Below are 25,962 nucleotides of genomic sequence, written 5' to 3'. Positions count from 1 at the left end.
TAAAGAAGTCTGTTTTGGTGGTGTGTACCTGATAATGAAGTCTGTTTTCGTAGTGTGTTCTTGACAATGAAATCTGTTTTATTAGTGTTTACTTGACAATGAAGTCTGTTTTGATAGTATACACCTGACAATGAAGTCTGTGTTGATAGTGTGTACCTGACAGTGAAGACTGTGTTGGTAGTGTGTACCTGACAGTGAAGTCTGTGTTGGTAGTGTGTGCCGGACAGTGAAGTCTGTTTTGGTAGTGTGTACCTGACAGTGAAGTCTGTGTTGGCAGTGTGTACCTGACAATGAAGTCTGTGTTGGTAGTGTGTACCTGACAGTGAAGTCTGTTTTGGTAGTGTGTACCTGACAGTGAAGTCTATGTTGGTAGTGTGTACCTGACAGTGAAGTCTGTGTTGGTAATCTATACCTGGCAATGATGTCTGTTTTGGTAGTGTGTACCTGACAATGAAGTTTGTGTTGGTAGTGTATACCTAACAGTGAAATCTGTGTTGGTAGTGTATACCTGACAGTCAAGTCTGTGTTGGTAGTGTATACCTGACAGTGAAGTCTGTGTTGGTAGTGTATACCTAACAGTGAAATCTGTGTTGGTAGTGTATACCTGACAGTCAAGTCTGTGTTGGTAGTGTATACCTGACAGTGAAGTCTGTGTTGGTAGTGTGTACCTGACAATGAAGTCTGTTTTTGGTAGTCTATACCTCACAACGAAGTCTGTGTTGGTAGTGTGTACCTCACATTGAAGTTTGTGTTAGTAGTGTGTACCTGACAGTGAAGTGTGTGTTGGTTGGGTACCTGACAATGAAGTCTGTGTTGGTAGTGTGTACCTGACAGTGAAGTCTGTGTTGGTAGTGTGTACCTGACAGTGAAGTCTGTGTTGGTAGTGTGTACCTGACAATGAAGTCGGAGCGGGCCTCGATCATGATCCTCTTCTCGTTCATGATGTGCTCCTGCTGTCTCGTCTCCACGATGTGGTGTTTCTTCAGGATCTTCAGCGCATGCGTCTTGCTGTTGTCAGAGTCGAGGTGAACCTAAACACGACAATTAGCAACATGATGAGCAAATATATGTATCACCTTGTGTATGAATCGTCTTCAACGCTAAAAACCGCGAGCCTCACGCCCGTGCAAAGAGATTTCCCTGATCTAGGTAAACGTCACACGTTTTGGGCGCGTTACGCGGGAGTTCACGTAGAGAAATCTTAAACTCAAATGTTTGTTCATTGAGGTATTCGTTCACATTATCAGTAAGTTTTCCGATATGCTTTTGAGATATTTCTGGTACTTACTGAAGCAATGGCGTCACAGTGACTTTTATACCTTCTATGGTAATGGCGTCATACTGATTTTTGATACCTTATTCAGCAGTGGCGTCATATTGATTTCTGATACCTTCTGTAGCAATTGCGTCACACTGATTTGTAATACCTTCTGTAGCAATGACGTCACACTGATTTCTGCTACCTTCTGTAGCAATGGCGTCACAGTGATTTCTGATAACTTATGTAGCAATGGCATCATATTGATTTCAGCTACCTTCTGTAGCAATGACGTCACGGTGTTGTCTCATACCTTCTGCATCAATGGCGTCATATTGATTTCTGATACCTCTGTAGCAATGGCTTCACAGTGATTTCTGATACTTTCTGTAGCAATAGCGTCACAATGATTTGTGATACCTTCTGTAGCAATGGCGTCACAGTAATTCGTAATACCTTCTATAGCAATGGCGTCACAGTGATTTGAGATATCATCTATAGCAATGGCGTCAGTATTAGCAAACTATTCTTCCAAAATAGCATCAGAACGAAAACGTGAATCACGTATAAGTATGGCATTATTTGTTACTATTTAATGTTAATCCAAGCAGACATCCTGCATGCAGACCTGACACACACACATCTACCATGTGGGCTGTCTGTCCAGGAGAAGGGTTAACGATTAATCATTACTGAAGGTGACATAATCGATCTATTTCTCCTTAACTGATCCGTTAAAACTCACCCTGGGTGGGAGCTGGTACTGGGATACGAACCCGGTTACTACCAATCTTAAGACCCATGGTTTAAACACTTCGCCACCAAAGCCGGTCGTTTGAACTATTTAGTAGTTCGGTTTTATTCATTAACCATTCACCAGTGGAGAGATGTTCCGATAGGGGACTAATCAAACAGCCCGTACTAACACATCGCGATATGTAAGAGACTTGGAGATAAACTGCAGTTTACAATCAGCCCGGATCAGTGCGAGCAGCGCCGGCCAGATTAAATACACGCAGACATCATTAAGAGAAAGAAATCATCCACTAACTGCCGGTTTTACAGCCAGCGCCGGCTGTAATTAAATCAGACGAAATCCGCTTACAGTGTTTTCCCAAGTTAGTAACTAACGACACGGCGGCTTGCTAATACGTCACGATAACAAGCGCAGCATACTCGGCCACCAATCCATTTCCTCTGATTAGTATTTGTTGTAAAGAAAACAAAGAAAAGAGCTCTAAATTGAAAAAAAGAGAGAAGGTTTTTATATTTAATATATCTGACTATTCCAGAGGCGAATTATAATTTTATTATGTATTAATTTTACATTGTTTTTACGATTCCTCTCCAAAACTCCCCCAAAGTCCCCTAAATGGATTTTCTGGATTCGCCACTGCATTCAGTACATAACGCATGCGAGTTTCGTACTAGAATTCTGTTTCTTATATTTACCCCTCCTAAACTACATTTAAAACAAAACAAATGTTATTTACGGAACTTTCGCTTGCACATATATAATTATCTTATCCCTCAGCAACGGAAATCGGTGTCCATAATGTTAATTACATTGGGCGGTTTTTATTTACTGAGTACGTCATCTCCATGGAACGACCAATCAAATCACGGCTGTATATAGCCTACAACAACTAGAAGAGGGTGATGAGGTGTGTGTGTGTGTGTGTGTGGGGGGGGGGGTAAAATAATTAAGACACTAATACAGAATAATCTCCAGCTAGACAAAGCAATGGCGCTTCTAAACTAACGGACACTGTCCCATTATACGGCCACCAATCTGTGTGACAGGATGACGTAATTCACCGAAGAACCGTTCGGTGTAGATTTTTGCTTCATATTTGTGTTTTTCGTCACTGTTCAGAAAAATCATTTGAGAATCGAAAACGTATCCTTAGATTTATGTATTCTGAAATTTGATCCCAGTGTATACAAATATTTCTAACTATTTCAGTGCGACAGTGACGTGATCGATCGACAACAATCAGACGAGTGGGTCTCTGTGTTTGGAAATACCAACAGCACACACACACACACACACATACACACATATCGCTAATTACAACGTGTCTTTGATGTACCGACTATTTTTTCTCAAACCATGCCGAAATAAGCAAACATTTAGCTAAAATTAATATTCAGTCAAACATTCTTGCTGGCTAATTAGGCCAACCGATACCAGTTCCGTTGACACGAGGCGGTGGATTAGTACAATACAAACAAGTAAACGTCACCGGTAGTAGATATATATATATATATATATATATATATATATATATATATATATATATATATATATATATATATATATATATAACAGTAAACACCAATGTGGACAGACATCAAAGAGAAACTCGCGTTCAGAGACAAGGAGCGACGTTAACGTCCGTCAATTACCTCACTGATATCCGGTATGGACATTTTGGTTTAACGTGAAACCCATAACGTTAAACGCATGAACTAGTCTAGCGGACGTTTTTCTGCTCGGTGTGACCGAAATCGGTCCAGGCTCATATTTTCGAAGCTATCTTAGCTCTACGATATCGTAAGAACCATTGTAGGCTATGACGTCACAATGGCGTATGGTTCTAGGGACGTCATAGCCTACGATGGTTTTAGCGCTAAGATATCTCTGAAAATCTGTAGCGAAAATGTTTTTTTTGTGTGTGTTTGGCTTTTTTTTTCGTTTTTGGAAAAAGAAAGATGTATCCATGGCAACGTGTTACTCACCAATTCAACTCTTCCAAAGCCGCCCACGCCTAAAGTTGCTATGATGGAGAGATCACTGAGTTTTAGTTTAACGTACTCGGAGTCGATTCTGTCAAACAAAAACAAAATACAAATAGGTAAATCGCCTTGAGTTTCACTACTTATGACAGCACCTCCATCTTTTAGTGTCTTTTGCTATCCACCTCCACATTCCAGTCCTTGTCCTTACAATCATCAAATAGGTGTTATTTATGTCTTACAACTTATCTTTATAAATAAATACAACGTATCTATACAATATATAAAGTTTAAAAATATACTGATGGAAAGAAATAAGGGAACACATCAAATTGTATACCATATGTAATTCACTACTAGCATAGTAATGTCTTATATTTCATACCAAGTTGTAATGTGGGATTGAATGTCTGTAGAGGTGAATGTGATGCCTATATGTTCCCAGTCAACTTCTGACAATATGAATTGATTTTTGATGCAGTCATTATTTCTTGTTGCTATCTGTGTGGTCCTTTATTTCTTTCCATCAGTATATATACAAAATGAATGATAGAAAGAAGAAATCAAAATAAACGAATGACCTAAAGTTGAAGTAAATCAGATTATGCATTGTATGTTAAATGATTGGCTTGAATCCAACACTTTCTAAAGGTTATTAAGCTCGTCAGTGTTTTCACTATTTGAAAGTTTAATCAGCTTATAAAAGCTAAACAATGCGCTTTGATAAAATAATGTGCTTTCGTTGTTATATCGCCATGAAACCTGCTCAAGCGGCTACCTGTATTAAGTAGCCACCTGGCTTAAAAGGTCAGCTTAGTATTCCCGCAAATCGGCTAATAGTAGTACAAGCAGCTACCGTTTTAGAAGATAACATTTTTTTTTTTTTTCATTCTCTAAATCGTCCCCCCCCCCCCCCACACACACCTCCCGCCACTCAAGGACTAAATTGTACGGGGTTTTTTCCTACTCTGATATAAATAAAAATAAAAATATGGTTTGTCCCCTCCTCCTCACTAGAGGCTGTGACCTACTCACACCAGAGATTGTGATCCCCCACCCCCCCCTCCCGCACCCGTCCCTCTCCAGATATCGTTAGAACGGGCTTGATTTGTCTGAACGGGTATGTAAATAATCCTGGACAAAGAATCCGAAATCAATTTTGAAAACTTGGTGTTATTCTGAACGTCGTATCAGAGAGATGTTTTATTTAACGACGCACTCAGCACATTTTATTTACGGTTATATGGCGTCAGACATATGGCTAAGGACCACACATATATTGAGAGAGGAAACCCGCTGTCGCCACTTCATGGGCTACTCTTTTCGATTAGCAGCAAGGGATCTTTTATATGCACCATCCCATAGACAGGATAGCACATACCACGGCCTTTGACATACCAGTCGTGGTGCACTGGCGGGTGCTAGAAATAGCCCAATGGGCCACCGACGGGGATCGATCTCTTATCAGAGAGATTCTGGAACACTTTTAAGAGAGATACTGGAACACTTATCATAGAGATACTGCAACACTTATCAGAGAGATACTGGAACACTTATCAGAGAGATACTGGAACACTTATCAGAGAGACACTGGAACACTTATCAAAGAGAGAGATACTGGAACACTTATCAGAGAGAGAGAGAGAGAGAGAGAGAGAGAGAGAGAGAGAGAGAGAGAGAGAGAGAGAGAGAGAGAGAGAGAGAGAGACTGGAACACTTATCAGAGAGATACTGGAACACTTATCAGAGAGACACTGGAACACTAATCTAAGAGAGAGATACTGGAACACTTATCAGAGAGATACTGGAACACTTATCAGAGAGACACTGGAGCACTTATCAGAGAGACACTGGAACACTAATCTAAGAGAGAGATACTGGAACACTTATCAGAGAGACACTGGAACACTTATCCAAGAGAGAGATACTGGAACACTTATCAAAGAGAGAGATACTGGAACACGTATCAGAGAGATACTGGAACACTTATCAGAGAGACACTGGAACACTTATCAGAGAGACAATGGAACACTTTTCGGGCTAAACTAAAATTTCTGGATTAACGGAGAGATCAGGAGTTTTTTTTCTCTGCCTTAACATACCACCCAAATCAGCTGATGATAGCTGCTTAAAACTAGTAACTTAAGTAGAATGAAACCTGTCTAAAACGGACCCTGAAGTAACCGGAATCCTGTCAAAACCGCCAAGTTTCATGGTCCCGAATTTTTTTAATTCTAAAACTCGACCATTTGAACAGCGGATCCTGTCTAAATGGGATAAACAAACAATAGGTCCCCGATGTGGTCCGGTTTACACAGGTTTTAGTGTAGATAATCTGTTATAGCAAATACACCTACACTCCAGGTATCCATCGCCCCCACAACAATTTACGATCCCGAAATCAACCCCCTTCCCTCCAGAGTTGATTTACTTCCAATGTAGCGCTTATCAAAGAAGAATCAAGCCAAACATATTGTTTAAAATTCACAGTCGGATATATTATATTTAATTCAACGGAACATTACGTTTTACATAACAGTGTGTGTATACTTGTGGAAACCATTCTTTTCTCAACAGGAAGTGCGATAGTGTGAGTATTATACGCTTGACAAAAATAATATAGACGGTGTAGTTTTCTTCGAAAACGATAAAACATGAATATAATATTAATACTTTATTCCATAACTGAAAAAACCAGTGATGTTTGTTTGATAAGTATATTTTAATCAAAGCTGTGATGAAATACTTTACAGTGTTAGATTCAGTGGTAAATTACTTCTTTCGGTATCTAGGGATTCAGAAACACTGAACTTATTTCGTTTTATCCGGCCAGACAGACTTCAAAGTTATAAATGTGTTATAAAATTAATATTTACCCATCCAGATAGAGTTTAAGGTTATAAATGTTTAAGATTATAAATGTATTTATCCTATAACTTACCCATGATATCCATGTCATAAACCCATGTGATAATTTACTTTATTAGCCCGGTTAATAATGGTATGCAAATTTACAAGGTCTCTAGGTAATGTGTTGCTGTGGATGGGTCATTTGCTTACAAGCCAACAAGACCCGTGTATCTGAGCGTAACGTTTTCAAAGATTTGTTTAAAATGCGTGACGTCAAACTAATCTGTGCTAATCGTGATGACGTCATATTATCGATGGCGGCGACTTTAGTACTCTGATTTACTAAAAAATTAATTAGAATATTATTTTAGAAGTGTTATAGAATAAATAGAATTCGCTACTCGTGTTTTTTAATATGTAAAATATCAACCTCGTCTAGTTAATCGGTATTTGTCTCGGTAGAGCCTCGACAAATACCGATTAACATAGACTCGGTTGATATTTTCCATATTAAAAAATACTCGTGACGAATCCTCTATATATAAAATTAATATTTACGCAACTCTGGGGCGGATCCAGCTTTTCTGATGGGGGGGGGGGTCCAAGACAAAAAGGCATTATGAAAAGGCACTATTGAAAAATTACACACGGTTCACATGGACCATAATATAATAGTGCTACAACAGGGACGCTGACAGACGTATTCTACATTGTTCTATACATTGACAGAATAAATAAATTTGTAAAAAACCTAAAAATCCTAAATAAAAGGGGCACTTCTCAAATTTGAGGTGGGGGGGGGGGGGGGGTCCGGACACCTTGGACCCCCCTCTAGATCCGCCCCAGCAACCAAATAGTTTACGGTTATTAATGTATATAAAATTAATATTTACCCAGCCAGGTAGAGTTTAAGGTTATAAATGTTTACGGTTATAAATGTATATAAAAATAATGTTTACCCAGCCAGGTAGAGTTTAAGGTTATAAATTTTTTCGGTTATAAATGCATATGAAAATAATGTTTACCCAGCCAGATAGAGTTTAAGGTTATAAATGTTTACGGTTATAAATGTATATCAAAAATAATGTTTACCCAGCCAGATAGAGTTTAAGGTTATAAATGTATATAAAATTAGTATTTACCTAGCCAGATAGTCTTTACGGTTATAAATGCATATAAAATTAATATTTACCCAGCACAGTTTTCGTCATCTTCGTATATTCTTTTAAGCTGATCCAGATTACTTATTAGTTTAGAATAGCAGCTGAAAAAACAACAACACACACATCATTAGATTAATATTAACAACTGTGTGTGGAAACATAGCACAGATGAATGAATGAATGAATGAAAGAATGAATCGATGAATGAATGAAAGAATGTTTAAATGTATGTATGTATGTATGTATGTATGCATGTATGCATGAACGAATGAATGAAAGAATTAACCAATGAATGAATGAATGTATGTGCATCATCTTAAGGCTAGAATACACGTTTTGCTAAGGCCAAACTACCAACTAGTTACTACCACGACAAAGTTGACCAACTTTCTTCTGTCACGACTTCTACGACAGTTCCGTTGCTAGTCTGAGCGCTCTTACAACTTGATTCTCGTCGTATACAACTCCTGCGATTAGTTGTTAAGCTGGGCACACCCATCGTAAGTCGGGAGTTGACAAAATTACAATGCAACCGTCAAGTTGGTCAACTTCGTCGTGACAGTTGGTAGCGATGCTTTAAAACGTATTTTTCAGGCACCGTGTCTCTACCCCCACTGCAAACTTCACTCGACACAGTCTAGACCCCCACCCCCACCCACCCCGCATAGATTCTGTAAGTCTGACTAGTCCATCCGTTCGTCCATTCATTCATACTGGTCCATCCATTCGTGGGTATATCTGTACATTCATCCGTTCACACTAATCCATCTGTCTATCCCTCTATCTGTCTATTCGTTTTCCTACTCTTGATTTCGTGGGTCCCCCAACAGTCTGTCTGATTTTGTTGTAGGCCTACATCCTTGAATCTGTCCGTCGGTCAGTCGCAAACTTTACAAATAGACTGTATCTGATACTTACATACACAAGTATGTGAACTGGTGTGAATAACAGTAGTCCAAGGCGGACCCAATTTAAATTGTAAATAAAGACAACCCCACCCATTGTGTACGTCCGATTCGGACTAACATTACAATTGAATTATTTTAAAACATGATCGATTCTCTGCATACACTATACTAGACATGTAAGTAGATACGAGTCTGTGAAACAGATCACGTGACTGGTCATCGAGATGACGTGACTGTTACGATACGATAGTATTGGACATGGTTAACAGATGGTCTCAGTTTGACCTGGTCCTAGCTTCCACGCCTGCCAACATCCTGATTACGAAAGCAGATTTGAGATTCTCCGAATTACGCCAGGAGAAGTACACACGCTTATCGCCCCGCCATATGTCAGCTTCGTCGTGTGACGTCATATCGCAGGATTAAATGCAATGTGAAAAGCAGCATTTGAAAGAAATGTGTGCCGGAATGACAAATTACGTCTTTAATTTAATCAGTCCAAGAGTTCAGCTCAATAAAACGTATTAAGAGTTATGATAACTCTCGATGCCACCACGCGATCTGTGGGACGGCTGATAGCGGCGCGGCTACTATCTTAACAATGAGCACGCTAAAGGCAACACCACACGATACGAAAGAAGGAAATGTTTTATTTAATGACACACTCAATACATTTTATTTACGGTTATATGGCGTCGGACATATGGTTAAGAACCACATAGATATTGAGGGAGGAAACCCGCTGTCGCCACTTCATGGGCTACTCTTTTCGATTAGCAGCAATAGATCTTTTATATGCACCATCCCACAAACAGGATAGCACATACCACAGCCTTTGGTATACCAGTCGTGGTGCACTGGCTGGGACGAGAAATAGCCCAATAGGCCCACCGACGGGGATCGATCCTAGACCGACCGCGCATCAAAAGATCGCTTTACCACTGGACTACGCCCCCCCCCCCCCCCAACACGATACGAGTGCCTCGTACGAGATTGGCCTGGTGAAATCCTAATGTTGTCTTGTCACAATCGGCTATCCTCGTATGAGACACTCGTATAGTGTGGCGGTACCTTAAACTTTATCGATACAAAATTCACACGCTCGTCAGAGTTCTACAGGGGCGATGGGGGAGGTAGCTATAAATATAGATATAATCACAGGCGTCGAAAGATGACAGCAACTTTGGAGGGGGGAGGGGGGGGGGGGGCGGTATTAATGTGTGCTTTCATCTGGGTGGAACGTAGCCCAGTGGTAAAGCGATCGCTTGATGCGCGGTCGGTCTACGATCAATCCCCGTCGGTGGGCCCATTGGGCTATATCTCGTTCTAGTCAGAGCACCACAACTGGTATATCATAGGCCGTGGTATGTACTCTTCTGTCTGTGGGCTAGTGCATATAAAAGATCCGTTTCTACTAATGGACAAATGTAGCGGGTTTCCTATCTAAGACTTCCTATCTCAGAATTACCAAATATTTGACATCCAATAGCCGATGATTAATAAATCAACGTGTTCTAGTGGTGTCGTTAAACAAAACAAAGTTTAATTTTCTTATATCCTGGGTATATCAGCATAGAGTTGAACAAACTGGTGACGATGACAGCAACTGGGGGAGGTGGAGGGGGAGGGGGAGGTGTGTATAAATGTCTGCTTTCAGTGGTGAAGAACACATAACGTTCACTGTTCAGAGCACCTCTCCCTCAGAGTAAGACAGACTGCTACAGATATTCATAAATACAGTTTAACACTGACAACCACGAGGGGCGCAACGTGTGCGCTGCCACGTTGAGTGTGTAAACGGTAGGTGTTCTCAGTTTAACACTGACAACCACCAGGGACGCAACGTGTGTGCTGCCACGTTGAGTGTGTAAACGGTAGGTGTTCTCAGTTTAACAATGACAACCACCAGGGGCGCAACGTGTGTGCTGCCACGTTGAGTGTGTAAACGGTAGGTGTTCTCAGTTTAACAATGACAACCACCAGGGGCGCAACGTGTGTGCTGCCACGTTGAGTGTGTAAACGTTAGGTGTTATCAGTTTAACAATGACAACCACCAGGGGCGCAACGTGTGTGCTGCCACGTTGAGTGTGTAAACGTTAGGTGTTATCAGTTTAACAATGACAACCACCAGGGGCGCAACGTGTGTGCTGCCACGTTGAGTGTGTAAACGTTAGGTGTTCTCAGTTTAACAATGACAACCACCAGGGGCGCAACGTGTGTGCTGCCACGTTGAGTGTGTAAACGTTAGGTGTTATCAGTTTAACAATGACAACCACCAGGGGCGCAACGTGTGTGCTGCCACGTTGAGTGTGTAAACGTTAGGTGTTATCAGTTTAACAATGACAACCACCAGGGGCGCAACGTGTGTGCTGCCACATTGAGTGTGTAAACGGTAGGTGTTCTCAGTTTAACAATGACAACCACCAGGGGCGCAACGTGTGTGCTGCCACGTTGAGTGTGTAAACGGTAGGTGTTCTCAGTTTAACAATGACAACCACCAGGGGCGCAACGTGTGTGCTGCCACGTTGAGTGTGTAAACGTTAGGTGTTATCAGTTTAACAATGACAACCACCAGGGGCGCAACGTGTGTGCTGCCACGTTGAGTGTGTAAACGTTAGGTGTTATCAGTTTAACAATGACAACCACCAGGGGCGCAACGTGTGTGCTGCCACGTTGAGTGTGTAAACGTTAGGTGTTATCAGTTTAACAATGACAACCACCAGGGGCGCAACGTGTGTGCTGCCACGTTGAGTGTGTAAACGTTAGGTGTTATCAGTTTAACAATGACAACCACCAGGGGCGCAACGTGTGTGCTGCCACGTTGAGTGTGTAAACGTTAGGTGTTATCAGTTTAACAATGACAACCACCAGGGGCGCAACGTGTGTGCTGCCACGTTGAGTGTGTAAACGTTAGGTGTTATCAGTTTAACAATGACAACCACCAGGGGCGCAACGTGTGTGCTGCCACGTTGAGTGTGTAAACGTTAGGTGTTATCAGTTTAACAATGACAACCACCAGGGGCGCAACGTGTGTGCTGCCACGTTGAGTGTGTAAACGTTAGGTGTTATCAGTTTAACAATGACAACCACCAGGGGCGCAACGTGTGTGCTGCCACGTTGAGTGTGTAAACGTTAGGTGTTATCAGTTTAACAATGACAACCACCAGGGGCGCAACGTGTGTGCTGCCACGTTGAGTGTGTAAACGGTAAGCTACATTTTAGACGTGTTTTTAATAGACAGGTGCCCCTTCATGGGATACTGGTTGGAACAGGAAAAACGCAATGGGCTCACTGACGAGGATCAATCGTACAAGTCAACTCACCTCGGCGAGTGCTCTACCACTGAGCTACAGCTCGCCTCAACAGGCTCCATAAAGAATTGTGGAAGTCTTTAAATACTACTAGAGCTGTCCTACCATTGTACTGCTGAGGTTGGCAAACATGTCTGAAAACTAGTTCATAACACTCACTCTCTGTCTATGACGAGACAGTCGACCCCGTCTGGATCACACGATATGATGTTAGCCGTCCGCACATCTTCGCTGAAACAATAACACGTTCATAAAAATACATGTAATTAGCATCCACTTTTTCAAGATATTCAGGGAAATATAACCAGTATCACACACGCGTGTTATAATGATTTCACGTGCACAACGAATGACGAAATTTTGTGAAGCGACGTCATAACTTAATGCGGCTTCTTAGATCAGTGTAAAAGCTCACCAAAATATCGTCGTCTCTTTCTAGTTACGTTTGAAACTTTTTGACATGGATAATAACGAAATTATTACATTCGTGTGTGAATCGTACTGATTTTACAAAACTCGTGTCGGAATTCATGTATTATCCTGACACTCGTTTCGTAAAATCAGTACGACACACACGTTTATTTAATAATCTCTATATATCATCACTCGCTATTGAGGTAGATCTGTATTCTTAAATTTAAATAATTTTGTCTCAAAGTCAAAAAGGGAGGACCAACAATGCTTGTGTAGAGATTCCATATCAAGCTATTTGAGAGAGAGAGAGAGAGAGAGAGAGAGAGAGAGAGAGAGAGAGAGAGAGAGAGAGAGAGAGAGAGAGAGAGACAGACAGACAGACAGACAGACAGACATAGACAGACAGAGGGGGGAGGGGGAGAAACCACTTACACAATAGGATACTTTTCTTGATTATCAGCAGCCGTTTGCTTGCGAAATCTTCACATTTGTACATAAATATAACTAACAGCAAAGGAAGGAACACTCACCCCTGTAGTGCACGCTCTCCAAAGAAATCGCCTTTATGTAAGTATAACTAATAGCAACGGAAGGAACACTCACCCCTGTAGTGCACGCTCTCCAAAGAAATCGCCTTTATGTAAGTATAACTAACAGCAACGGAAGGAACACTCACCCCTGTAGTGCACGCTCTCCAAACAAATCGCCTTTATGCAAGTATATCTAACAGCAAAGGAAGGAAAACTCACCCCTGTAGTGCACGCTCTCCAAAGAAATCGCCTTTATGTAAGTATAACTAACAACAACGGAAGGAACACTCACCCCTGTAGTGCACGCTCTCCAAAGAAATCGCCTTTATGTAAATGTCTAATAATCTGTTCATTTGAAGACTTTGATCCTTTCTTTGTGACCTTTACCTACAAAAATAATTATTATATAGTTCTAGAGTTCAAGTTATAAACATATACTAGTACGTTGTATTAATTCACTTTAAATTGTCCACATTGCAAATGCTATGATGAACATGAACACAACTTGATTTATCACGGCAAACGTATAATAAAATGAATACTATACCTTGCCCTTGGCAATAATAAAGAATGTATCGCCTCTAGCTCCCTGCCGAATAATGTAGTCACCGTTATTATAGTGTGCCTAGGAGAAGAAGAAAGAATACTTTGTATTTTACAAATTACAGAAGACAGAAAACACACACACACACACACACACACACACACACACACACACACACACACACAGAGGGAGAATGGGAGATAGGGAGAGAGAGACACACACAGAGAGAGAGAGAGAGAGAGAGAGAGAGAGAGAGAGAGAGAGAGAGAGAGAGAGAGAGAGAGAGAGAGGCGGACAGAGGAGGGAGAGAGAAAAAAAGGACAAAATATGTGTGGGTTTTTAATGTCAACAATATCTATAGATGAAGCTGATGTGAATTAACGCTGTCTGCACTTATAAACATCTATTATTAACACTGGTTTACAGTATGCGGAAGTGCGGCATTATTATTTTTAAAAACGCCATTAGCTTTCCAGCCTGCTGCACACGTGTGAATGTGTTTTCGTAGCAATCTCTTTGTCATATATCACAATTACACGAGCAGAAAGAACATGCTTGACACTGTGATGTCCGTACTATTGTTGTTGGTAATCAAACTCTCATGCAGGTAGTAAATACGTTAATAAACCAACCTCCTCCAACACATCCGCTATTTTACTAAGCGTTTCTTCCGGAAGTCCTTTAAATGTAGGAACACTGAAAGTATGAAGTTTAATACAATTATATAACGAGACATACACGCGCTAAACCCGTGTTAAAGCATGAAGTTTAATACAATTATACAACGAGACATACACGCACTAAACCCGTGTTACAATATTACGTTTAATACAATTATATAACGAGACATACACGCACTAAACCCGTGTTCAAGTATGAAGTTTAATACAATTATATAACGAGACATACACGCGCTAAACCCGTGTTAAAGTATGAAGTTTAATACAATTATACAACAAGACATATACGCACTAAACCCGTGTTAAAGTATGAAGTTTAATACAATTATACAACAAGACATATACGCACTAAACCCGTGTTAAAGTATGAACTTTAATACAATTATACAACGAGACGTACACACACTAAACCCGTGTTAAATATGAAGTTCAATACAATTATACAGTGCCCCCTCCCCAGTACAAAATCCTGGCTATGCCAATGGACTTTGCATGTGCTGACAATTTTCTTCCTTTAGTTTACCATTTTAAATTGTTCAATAGAATGTGTATCTACATTTCCTGATGCAATGAAAACGCGTTTTCCGATGTTTGTTAAATCTGGCTTCGTGCATCATGAGGGCAATACGTGCGGGTAATCATCAAAAAGCCACATCCTTTTCCCATGAGAGCTAAGCCGATCAAACTGGGTCGCGCCGTGGAATCACCCTACATGCCACTTTTATCAAATCAGCTCGCGGCATTTGTACATGCATGGCGGAGAGCCCCGGAACCATTCTCGAATACGTCGGCTAGCTAACTTGGTGCCAGACTGGAAATCAGAGTATTTATTGTACATTCTAATTAGTCTGAGTGAACGATGTGCACCACGGACGTCTTACGGAACAACACGAGTTGGTCTGTCTGTGTAAACAGTACCAGGCGAAACACGTGACGTGTGTACGATTGTAAACGTAATGCAAGGGTACAGCTGAGAAATTCGTACAGGATATAGCTTATGACTCCAATTTATATTTATTACCCTAACTACAACCAGGTACAGTCGAATTCCGTCAGTTTGAGTCCCACTGTTAGACAAGATTTATAAATGTAATTTATTCAAACGTCTTGTTCGTGCTGGTTTTCTTTTTATCTTCTTAAAAATAATATTAGCCTATGGACTGAGTATGTTTGAGTGAAGGAAACGAGGTTTTATTTAGCAACACCTCAGCACATTGTAAGGTTGGACTAACTGATGTTTATGTATGTGTATGTGTATGTGTATGTGTATGTGTATGTATGTATGTATATATATGTATGTATGTATGTATGTATGTATGTATATATATATATATATATATATATATATATATATATATATGTGTGTGTGTGTGTGTGTGTGTGTGTGTGTAAATATATACACACACACACACACATACACACACACACACACACACACACACACACATATATATATATATATACACACACACAGTCAAACCTGTCCTAGCGGCCACCTGTATTCAGCGGTCACCTGCATTAAGCATTAAATCCACCAAACCTAATTATATCCGATAAACGACGAAATCTGTAATTAACAATCGACCGGTTTTGGAGTCCGCCCATCGATGATCTTTCAAGTGCCTGCTTGACGCATGCTTAGCATCAATCCGACCGTCACTGCTTCGTACAAATCTAATTACAAACATATTTAATGAGGTAGTTTTACAGTTGAAATACGATTTCTACGAAGCAGTGTGAGCAGTTTCACACGGTTACGGTCCAACGTGTGCTAGTCTATGTCCTATAGGACTATCAATAGGTAAACAGCACGGAACCGACTGCTTAATACGGATATAATCAACCCGAACGTATATATGTATTTTCTTTTCCAGTATTTCAATGTATTGTTGAGGGCCAAGTGGAAGATTAGCTTGTGCTAAATCTGTCACCCTCATTAAATAAAGTTATTATTATTATTATTATTATTATTATTTCAGCGTGTGTTTTTCAAAACGCATTTAGTCTTTACGAGACTGGCTTAGAAGAAAATACGCAAATAATTATATAAATCCTCTTAGACAATGGATCGTGAATTGAATCAATACCTCCAACAGGAGAATACCAATATACATTGTGTGTCAAACACTGACACAAAACAAACACAAAAACACGTCTATATTCCGAAACCAAACCAACCAGACCCGTTAACCATCTCAACGATCTAGAACGGAAGTCGTACAAGACCGGCGGTATATGATAATGAATAATGGAAGACAAAGGGGTTTCTTTTGACTAACAGTGTGGATGATTAAAATAAGACAGACATCTGACACAGCAGATTCTGATATGAAATGGCAAGATCTCATCAGAAAATAGCTCATATGTGTAGACCAATGCAATTCTTTTGTTAAATTAAAATTTTCCTTTGGGGATTTGAACCCAGAATTCACGGTTGCCAATCCATCACGCTACGAATGCGTCACGCAGTCTGATTAAAGAAACTGTTTTATCAATAGGATTAAGGCGAATTTTGTGAGAGTAACCGAACGTTCACAAATATATCACGCTCGGCGGAAGTAAGTTGACATTAAAAGGAATGTTTCTAGGGGGTTCAGGGTATGCTTCCCCGTAATATTTTGAAAACTAGATGTCCTGAAATGCAATTTCCTTGCATTCTATAAGCAAAATCCATCTCTGCCTTAAGATTTACTACCGATAATATTTTTGATTCAGAATTATTGGGGGTTGGTGGGTGGGGGGTTAGAGCCCCAGTCCCTCTGCTCGCCGTTCCTATATATGTCTTTGATCAATGTTACTATTTTTATTCAGCTTTGTTATGCCAGTAGTAGATTACAACATAAGATGGTTTGTCTGTAAACATGGTATTAATAAGCTCGTACCTTCTTAGGAAGTCCATGTGTTCTTGTTGACGCAGCAAACCGGTTTTCATCATTATACTCTGGAAACATGGTCGGTCTATTGCCCATAGTCGACAGTTGAATAAAGCTGCAAAAATGTGTATTTTAATACATTAGTAAGACGCATTTGAAGGTTTAAACAATTAGCAGTAGGCTGGCTGTTTATTAAAGGGACTTTCCTGAGTTTGCTGCAATTTTTAAGATGTTATCGACTAACAGAGACTTTTTGATTACTGTAATAACATATCAAATATATTTTTCTGCATAAAATATTAGTGGCTGTGTGACGGAACATGCTCTTATTTCTTTTCGCCTGTGGCGATATTAATTGTTTTAGAGGGCCGTGTGCAGTCTCAATATTCACTTAAGCCCAGGTGGGCACTTTGTTACGTAATACCTCTGCGCGACAGTGGCCGAGCTGTACCCTCTAATACACACCCAGTCCAGTTGTGGAGGCCATGTGGCCAGTAGTTACGTAATACCTCCGCGAGTGCGGTTTTTACGACCGTGATTTGGCGAACTAGACGACGACCAGTCTAGGCTTCTAAGAAAGAGATACCGTCTTGGTCGTTGTGAAAATATCACTTGTAGGTATTCGGTGCCGCGATGTGCCCCCAGGCGATATTCGGGTTTTATGATAAATAGCTAGGTTTTAGAGATATCGGGGAGAAACAAAAGGAAGGCTCCAGGGGATCGTTGTCCGTCCGGACTGGTAAATATTTTATTTCTGCTCTCTGTATAACCTTGATGTGATTGATGTGACTTTAAATATTTTAATACTGTATTATACCAATATTATTTAGACGGTGCTGCCGGTAATCTGACGCAGTAAACTGTAGGCTCACTGTTCTAATATATATAAAGCTTAACCAGTCATCCTAGAGGACCTAGGTAAACTGTAGGTTATTGTCTTTATTGTGATAGGTACCAGTATTAATTCTGTATTACAAGGTTACTGAATGAGTAGTTAAGGGTTAATTAAAAATTAACCAGTTAGGAATAGAGTTGTAATTCCTTTATTAATTAAGTTCCCCTGGAAGCGTTTCTCAATTATCACACGTGTGTGTGTTGTATCACGGTGAAGTGATTAGAATATTGTGTAAACTAGACACCTAGAGATTAACTAATTAAGTGATCAGTTCTGGGTTGTTATTAATTGTTGTTGTTAATTAACTACTGCGGCAGTACATTTGTCAGCGTAGGTTAATACAGATTCCGAAGTGTATTGTGTTTTTGTTGTGTTTTCTAGTGAACTAAACGTGCTATATTATACATACTTTATATAAGATCTTATCTCTGATCATACCTAGAGACGAGCCACGCGGGTATAACTGCCCGTTACAGAGAGATCTAATAGATATACAGTTAGGAGAGATATTTGGATAATCGTGTTTTATTCAGTTACGGGTATTATAGGATCCCCGTGACAGGCTGTATAGTAAACGTGTTTCTGATCGTTCTAATATTTGTACTAGGTTAAACATTTTTATTTCATTTTATTTTCTAAAAAAGATTTTTTTCATACGAACAAAATTATTTGAAAACAAAATCCAGTTTGGGCTTCTTACAAATATTAAGACAACAGGACACACACTGAATATACAGAAATTCTAAACAAGAAAATGTATTTAATATGTAAGTTTAATCGTAGAACTATTTTATTAGTCGGAAACATTTTACAATGCAGCAAACTCGGGAATGTCCCTTTAAGACGTTTCTCAACGTATAACATCAACACGTTCTAAAAATTGATATGACAAAATAATTAATACAAATAATAAAAAACCCAAACAATTAAGTATCAAAATAATGATGATTAAAAACTTTGCAGAACAGTTCAATAAGCTACAATTTAAAGATCATGAAGAAACTGTAGAAAATATGATTTAAGCAGGGAGTTTCGACCCTCGATCTCCACTCCCCACCCGCAAACGTGCCTGTTAACAGTGTTCTTTGTTCGCATTTTTTCTGTAGCTAAGCACCGTTATGAAGTTAAAACAACAGGAACCAACGCAGTGAAAACAATCATGATTTTCTTTTTTTAATTCACTCATTTGATAAAATAGTTCAGTTCTCCTTTACATTTGTTTTCTGATAGCCAAAACGAGATTGAACACAACTCCGGGCCGGTCTACGCGACTAGATCACGGACCGCAGACATCCAAGATCTATATCATAGGCAGCAACGCCACAACACACATACCACATAGCATCTCAGCTGAGTCAAAGTTCAGTGACCTGACCATGCAACAGAGCAGTTAATACTGCCAGATCCGCCATTGGTGGCTAATGTCACTGTGGTTTCTGTAATGTCACTATAGTTTCTGTAATGTCACTATGGTTTCTGTAATGTCACTATGGTTTCTGTCATAAACTAGGGTTTTATGGAGTACATTTATGGAACTATATTTCAAGCCCCCCCCCCCCTCCCCTTCGACACACACTGTATTAGTATCCATGTGCTCTAAACATGCAAAAAACTGTAAAACCTAATCCTGCAATTGTGTGCGAATCTTGGGTTGATCGAATGAACAATCTGTTATGTTGAAAAAATGGATCACAGCAGGTTACAATGTTGTCTGTAATTATTGTGGTGGAGGGGTTGTTGCATTCATGATTATGGGTTATAGTTAGGGTTAGGGTTACTCTTTAGTCTGTAATTATTGTGGTGGAGGGGTTGTTGCATTCATGATTATGGGTTATAGTTAGGGTTAGGGTTACTCTTTCGTCTGTAATTATTGTGGTGGAGGGGTTGTTGCATTCATGATTATGAGTTATAGTTAGGGTTAGGGTTACTCTTTCGTCTGTAATTATTGTGGTGGAGGGGTTGTTGCATTCATGATTATGGGCTATAGTTTGGTTAATATATTGCACGTATGTTTGTCACATAACTTTGTCGTTCCCAATTTTCTTCTTTTAGTACAGGATGTGACTGCTCAAGCCAAAGAGGTGCATATGTAAATCCAGTTTGCCATGGGTCTAGAATCTGTAAGCCCGGACTAAAGGTACAGTAACCGAGGAGGAGCACCAATGAAGAACCAAAACACCGCAATAGACTCGGTGGTGTAGTGATGAAAGTTAACAGTTTTTATTTGGTATACCAGTCGTGGAGCACTGGCTGGAACGAGAAATAGCTCAGTGGGCCCACCGAGTGTAGTGGTGAAGCAATTGGCTTAAAGCTACTAGGTACTGGCTCTCCCTTGTTAAAAATTTGCTTTGTTTAATGAGACCACTAGTGCACATTGATTTATTAATCATCGGCTATTGGATGTCAAATGTTTGACATATAGTCTTAGAGAGGAAACCCGCTAATTTTTCCATTAGTAGCAAAGGATCTTTTAACACATACCACAGTCTTTGATATACCAGTCGTGGTGCACTGTCTCAAACAAGAAATAGCTCAATGGGCCCATCGAGTGAAGTGGTGAAACAAATGGCTTAAAGCTGCTAGATACTGAGTTCCTTTCCCAGTAACAACTACCACCCATAGTGAGTTATAATGGCTCACTTGGGAGGTACCGGTAATCACACTGACGCCTCTCTCATTAAAGGTAAGGTCAACTCAAACAAGAGCCGTATGTGTTGGAAAGATGCATACCCGGACCAAGAACACATACTGACACTTTAACAAATGAAAAACGCGTAATTTTAGTTAACAAAAAACCCCATGATTATTCTTGCTAACTGGGGGCAGCCATTTTGTTTCGTTTTCGTGACGACGGGTGGTATAGCATGGGGCGAAATGACGTCAGCTCTGTCCATCTCCTCTATGCACAGTGTAAACAAACGCTCTAATTTACGACAAGGCGCTTCGCTTTTATCAACCTAACTTGTAAAACAACATAAATGACTTGACAGTACAATAAACTATTTAACTAAATATATTTCAATTTGCATCAATAGAACGAAATGGAGTTACAGTATTTTTCTTTTTTAAAAAATCAAAAGAAAAATGCATATTATTAGGCCTATTGGTAGGGTACGTTCGAGCAAAAACGACCACTCACACTCACAATACCCAAGTGATACTTTTCTTTTCTTTGGGACGACGTAATTGGTCAATTTTGTGATTTTAGATGGGAAAGTCTACTTAATCAAGGGTTTTACAGAATTACTTACAGTAATAAAGCAGGACGGCTGATAATGTCCATTACAATTTGAGGGGTATACGTGCGGTTACCACACAATACCCTGTAATCTTAATAAAAGAGGCACGTCTTTTTAATGTGTCTAGACACAGTGTCTGGGGACCGTCTAAATATACACCTGCCAATCAGGAACCACAGGTACAGGACATGGAAAGAAATGACCAATTAACCAAGAAAACACTCCGATTATTATTTCAGTACATGGATTAATTTATGTACAAAACATAATAAAATTATTTCAACACTTTGACAATGGTGGTTTATTTTGTATTGAAAAATAATATATAATTGTTGCTGGCTTACTGGGATAGCTATTATTACAGAACATTGCGATGCATTCGCAAAAATCAGGTATGTTTTATTTCTTCAATTCGAAGACTAATTCCTGACGTGATACGTTAGGTATTATGTAACCACCAGCTCGCCAGAGGGCGTATTCACTGGGATGGTACAAAATGGCTGCGCCCGTTATATATAATAGCCGTCACATTTAACCGTTTAATTAATTAAATATACGATTATACTTGTTGATATGTGCATTATATATCGTTGAATATGCATACCAGGCCAAATGCCTTAATTGTACCCTCCTTTAACCACTATGCTCTGTTCTGATTGCACAGCCCGAAAAGGTGAGTGTCCCCAGCACAACGTGCTTGAACCTTATTTGGATATAAGCAAGAAAATAAAGTTGATGTGTAAAAGAGGTTAAACTGGGTACTCGAGCCCAAAGAGATAAGTGATGTTTTGTAACGAGAGTCGTAAATGTGCGACCGGCACATCTGCACTGTTTGTCAGCACCTGGAGTAGAGGGCATCTGGAGCAACAAAAACAAAACACAGACATAAACTACACTTATACTGGACCTATGCCATGTCAGGACACACTTCATATACCAACGGCACAAACACTTTACTGATAAACGCCCGTTCTAGCATAAATAAGATACAATCTTAATATACTTGTATGTGCTGAGTTAAGTGATTCTCCTACTTCGTCGAAGACAGAGGGCTGCAATGTTACGGAGGGCTGCAATGTTACGGAGTGACTGGTGGAGATCCAGACAGTTTGTGATCGGTTGTGAGCGAGGACAAAACGTTCCTTGTGAAGCATGGGCAAGCTGTTGAACCTATTGCATGAGGTTGAGAGATATTTGGTCGAGATAGGAGAATTAACAGAAGCCGACTGATTAAATACAATTAAACGTCTAACAAACTGACAGGAACAACTGGTGGATTTGGCTGAGAGCGGTGCACTAAGAATTGTACCCTGACAATAATGTTTCGGTCATATTTAATACCAATTAATAATCCAGTTGATATGTTTAAAGCCACATGCTGGGTTCACTGCAGATACGTATGGAGAAGAAACACGTCGGAAGATTGTCGCAGTGTTGTGTGATAACTGAAGCAGTTTAATTATTTCTTTACAGGACTCACTGTGCTCACAAATAGGCCTACTAACGATTCACAAACTTGTTATGTCTTATAAGTAGAAAAATACATTTTACTAACTATGCAAACGCTTTTATACGAAAATACCATTATTATGTATGATAAAACAATGTAATATAATAACAGACACAGTAAAAGTCCGTGCAGAAAGAACCTTTACAAGTAACTAGATGAAACAGATGTAATGAACGTGACATTTTACTCTTGGTGTGACGTCATCTGATAAGAGCCGTCTGCCAATGTGTAACCTGCATCCGACTGCGCCTGATTTATAGAAAGTGCAATCGTATGCGTCTCATTTGACATTTAAACAAACACGATACACCGCAACTGTCGATTTTCCCACATGTATTGGGCAAACACATACTAGTATTCTTGTTCAATGTACTGACAGCACAATCAGAATTAGGGTGAACCAGTGATTAAAGACGTCCACTCTACCAACCGTAAAAGGTAAATCGGACTAATTTAAGGTTGATGACAAATCCATCCATTGGAATACTATAAATAAGATTATATTATGCGATGTTATGTCTATCTTTCAACGTTGAACTGTCAAAATCCACATCCCAACCCTTGTCTCTCCCATTTATTGCCCTTGAATTTAAGAGATAAGACAGTTTTTTGGGGCCAGGTATGGGACATGTATTGCATTAGCGGTACTCTCAGAATGCTTGTTATTGTAGACATCCTGTCATATTCCAAACATTCACGAACATCCACCCCCATATATTTGTATGTATCTACGGACAGATGGTCAGTATTGATGCTGAACTGCTGCACCCAAGACAACGACTCTCACCTTTAACTGTGGCTGTTCTCGTGCAGTTGTAGAGGATGGCCAGTTCTCCGAACACCTTCCCTGGAGCCATGGTACACAGCTTCTGACCCTCCTTAGAGACCTCCACCTTCCCCTCTGAAATAAAACCAAAAATCCATGAATATTCAAAGAAATATTCAAATATGTAACACCTAGTTTCAAGAATTATTTTGAGAAGGCATAGGTGTACAAAGCATCTTAGCTAGGCGGTGCCGTACATGTAGAATCATAGAATAAGGCCCGGAAGAAACAAATAAAAGAGATTTCCGCCTGTGTGTACCTACATTAGTCAATTTAACACAAACTACGCCCGGATTCGAACCAATAATCTTGGTTCACTGTGTACAGTTGTATCCTAAAAACTGCAACTTACCACTTGATACGTATTCGTCTCATCAAATCAAAGTTTATTTTATAGACTCGATCGAATCAGTTCTTATGGAATCATCCGAATGAACGGACAATGTTGGATTCGAGAATCGGAAGAGTACGAGTTGTGAGAGAATAAACCTCTTGTCTCCGTTACTTTAAACAGATCACTGGGAATCGTTACCGTTTATCTAATATATAATACACCGACAATAGTACGTTTTATGTGGATTAAAATGCACTGAAGAAATTTAATATTTCTGACTACCGTTTAACGGGATGTCGTTAGCATTTAAATCTTAACATTGCTACATACACGCAGATGGTTTTTCGTTTTGTTTTTGTTTTTAATTTAATTTTTGAAAAAAGCGCACACATACTTTATTATCTAAAAACATAAAATAACCTCGTAAATATTTTGACACATTATGTTATAAAAAGAAAGAAAACATTCCCTGTTCATCATAAAATACCGAGAGAACAAAAATATAAATTCTGTAACCGCCCTTCATTAAAAAGAAAAAGAAAAAAAAATCAAAATATAATTTACAAAATCTTTGAAACTAGATGCCATTTTTGATTTTCTTCGGGAACATTTAGTTTTTCAAGATAAGATTTTTCATGATAACCCCCCCCCCACACACACACACACACACACACACCACCACCACCATCTGTTGGGTGCTAATTTATTTTATTTTAACACGACGTCACACGGAGATTAGGCAAAACGAAGGTAATCATGTAACGTAAATATTTATAAGATTGCCTTACTTATGGCGTGTCGTGACAGGGTGTTTAATATTCATGAGATATCGCCAAAAGAATTGGATATAATTCTATGACTATTTCAATAGTGTGTATGTCAGAAAAAGAGATTGAACTAAAAGTAAAAACCAGAATGGAAGAGGTAGTTCGCCATTAAATGTTGTGAGTCTGATTTCCTTCAGGCTGAGTAATTGAAGGAAAGGAATGTCTGTTTAATGACGCCCCAGGACGCAGCTGGCCTAGCAGTATTTACATGTGTAACGTGATTACAGGAATTATAACATCCCGTCTAGAAACATTCCACGACGTGTGCTTATCTCATTAGCTCTACATGGGATCTCCTGTACATACCTTCCACCACACAAGGTATAACATACCACGACATTTGATATGGAAGTTGATGAGTATTGGCTGGAACGGGAAAAACGCAATAGGTTCAACAAGCGAGATGGATATCAGAACCCACTTTAGAAAAGAGTTCCAGAATTGATCTGCAGCTGTATTAGTCAACGTACATAATGACACGACTGGCATGGGTGGTGGAGTGGTTAACCCACCGCCCTTAAGGCTGGTAGGTGTTGAGTTCGCACCCCTGTACCGACTTCCACCCAGACCGAGTATTAGCAGACTGTACAGTGACTTATCTCTCACTAACCATTAACCATTTACCACTGTCCTCGTCAGACAGCCAAGGACCCGTGTTTAAAAGACTGTTTTAAAATCTACACTCAAGTCTTTAACAGCATATTGAAACTTTAACGTCATGGCAACGGCATCAAGTTGCATGCGTATGACGCCATCAAAGACTAAACGTTTTGTAAGTACGGGCCCAAATATCTGAGATTGATGCCCAGGCTAGCATGCTTAAAATTTAATTTGATGACAATAAAATAAATGATTAAAATAATAGTATACTGTGCGCTGATAGACAAATGGGCGGAAGGGTGTGGGGGTGTTATAACTATCGCCAGATATCTGACACTCGACAGCCGACAATTAAGTTGTACCGGGATGCCAACAAGCAATTCCTTCTCGTTACAAGACCCAGATGACTCGATCGTAACAATCGAGTCGCGGCTAATGTAAAACCTATCTTCATTAGCCGA

The 25,962-nt window shown here is 39.7% G+C and overlaps 1 protein-coding gene across 1 annotated transcript in view; it reads right to left on the bottom strand.

Annotated features, from left to right (window-relative positions):
* LOC121378627 (cGMP-dependent protein kinase 1-like) overlaps window positions 1-25,962 on the bottom strand; it is a 181,469-nt gene that overhangs the window by 52,757 nt on the left and 102,750 nt on the right. The window contains exons 3-11 of the mRNA XM_041506891.1: window positions 23,702-23,815; window positions 17,280-17,385; window positions 14,350-14,413; window positions 13,721-13,798; window positions 13,466-13,560; window positions 12,389-12,460; window positions 8,040-8,111; window positions 4,001-4,088; window positions 892-1,031 (exon numbers count right to left, since the gene is read on the bottom strand). Of these exons, the coding sequence (XP_041362825.1) occupies window positions 892-1,031; window positions 4,001-4,088; window positions 8,040-8,111; window positions 12,389-12,460; window positions 13,466-13,560; window positions 13,721-13,798; window positions 14,350-14,413; window positions 17,280-17,385; window positions 23,702-23,815 (829 nt within the window). The remainder of the gene's footprint in view (window positions 1-891; window positions 1,032-4,000; window positions 4,089-8,039; window positions 8,112-12,388; window positions 12,461-13,465; window positions 13,561-13,720; window positions 13,799-14,349; window positions 14,414-17,279; window positions 17,386-23,701; window positions 23,816-25,962) is intronic.

Source organism: Gigantopelta aegis, chromosome 8 (assembly GCF_016097555.1).
Source record: "Gigantopelta aegis isolate Gae_Host chromosome 8, Gae_host_genome, whole genome shotgun sequence".
NCBI classification, from domain to species: Eukaryota; Metazoa; Mollusca; class Gastropoda; order Neomphalida; family Peltospiridae; genus Gigantopelta; species Gigantopelta aegis.
This window is presented reverse-complemented; position numbering and strand designations above follow the sequence as displayed.